Genomic DNA, 1,109 nt, shown 5'->3' with positions numbered 1-1,109 from the left:
CGCTGCTGCAGCTGATGCTGCCGCTGTGGCTGGGCTCTGCTCTGCAGGGGGAGGGGGAGCAGCCCTGCCTGGGCCCGCAGGCTCAGCTGAGGCGGGGGGCACAGGCTGACAGGGGAGACCCCGGGCTGCCCTGCGTTTGGCCATCCTGCTCTGCCTGGGGCTGCCCAGCTGCCCTCTCATTCCTGTTCGTTGGAGGTTCTGGGGCTGGAGGTCTGTAAGCTGCCTGCCAGGAGCAGAGGGCTCTGAGCACCTTCCAGGCGGGAGTTTTGATTGCCAAGCCCGCTCGGCTCCCCAGACCCCCCTGCAAATCCATCTGAATGCAGCAGCTCCTCTCCGTTCCTGCCCCAGCGTGTGGAAGGCTTGGTGCGGTGCCGTGAAAGTACCTGTGGGGGTGGCACACAGGGACAGCTCTGAGCTCTGCCCGTGCCAGCTCGCAGAGGCAGCCGCCAGAAGGGTGACGTTCCATTCCTCCCAAACGCAGCCAAGGTCCTTCAGCGGCTGGGCTCTCAGCCTGGGCATCTTCAGGGATGTGGAATGCCGTGAGCAGGGCAGAGGGCAGGGATGGGCTGTGCTGCCAGCCTTGCCGCTGCCCGGCCCCGTGCTGCTTCTTGAGAGCGAAGTCTGGGAGCCAGCCTTGTGTTTTGCAGGAGGAGGGCTTGGAGCGGCAGCTGGTGAACCTTCTCATCGAGCTGTCTGCTGAGCAGTACGTGCCAGTCTTTGCACACCACCGACTGTCCTTGGAAGCGCTCAGCACCATGACTGCCAGTGACCTGGAAAAGGTACGAGACACACAGGGCAGGGCGAGACTGACTGCGCTGGGGCTGAACCTGCCGTGCCCAAGGCCTGGCAGGGGGAGCGTTGGTGCTCCTGGTGTGTCACCTCCCAGCACGGAGAGGTGCCAGTGCTGCTCTGTGCCCCGTAGGCGAGAGCAGGGCGAGCTGTAGCTTGGCTCTGTCTTTTGACATCCCTCAGATGAGATTGTGGTAGCAGTGGCCCTGGGGAAACTCCTCTGGTGCCTGGCAAGGGGGGTTTCCCTTGGCATGGCTGGCTCTTTGAGGGCCCACCCAAGGGTTCGGGGGCCCCTCGGGGAACCGGGTCTCCTATGTCCC

At 64.6% G+C, this 1,109-nt stretch overlaps 1 protein-coding gene across 1 annotated transcript in view; it reads left to right on the top strand.

Annotated features, from left to right (window-relative positions):
* Positions 1-1,109, top strand: part of LRSAM1 (leucine rich repeat and sterile alpha motif containing 1) — a gene marked incomplete at its 3' end in the record, with an annotated part of 20,780 nt that overhangs the window by 19,159 nt on the left and 512 nt on the right. The window contains exon 20 of the mRNA XM_010153699.1: positions 648-793. Within this exon, the coding sequence (XP_010152001.1) occupies positions 648-793 (146 nt within the window). The remainder of the gene's footprint in view (positions 1-647; positions 794-1,109) is intronic.

Source organism: Eurypyga helias, unplaced genomic scaffold (genome assembly GCF_000690775.1).
Source record: "Eurypyga helias isolate BGI_N326 unplaced genomic scaffold, ASM69077v1 scaffold34316, whole genome shotgun sequence".
NCBI classification, from domain to species: Eukaryota; Metazoa; Chordata; class Aves; order Eurypygiformes; family Eurypygidae; genus Eurypyga; species Eurypyga helias.
The sequence above is the reverse complement of the archived record's forward strand: the minus strand, read 5'-3'. Positions and strand labels throughout refer to the sequence as shown.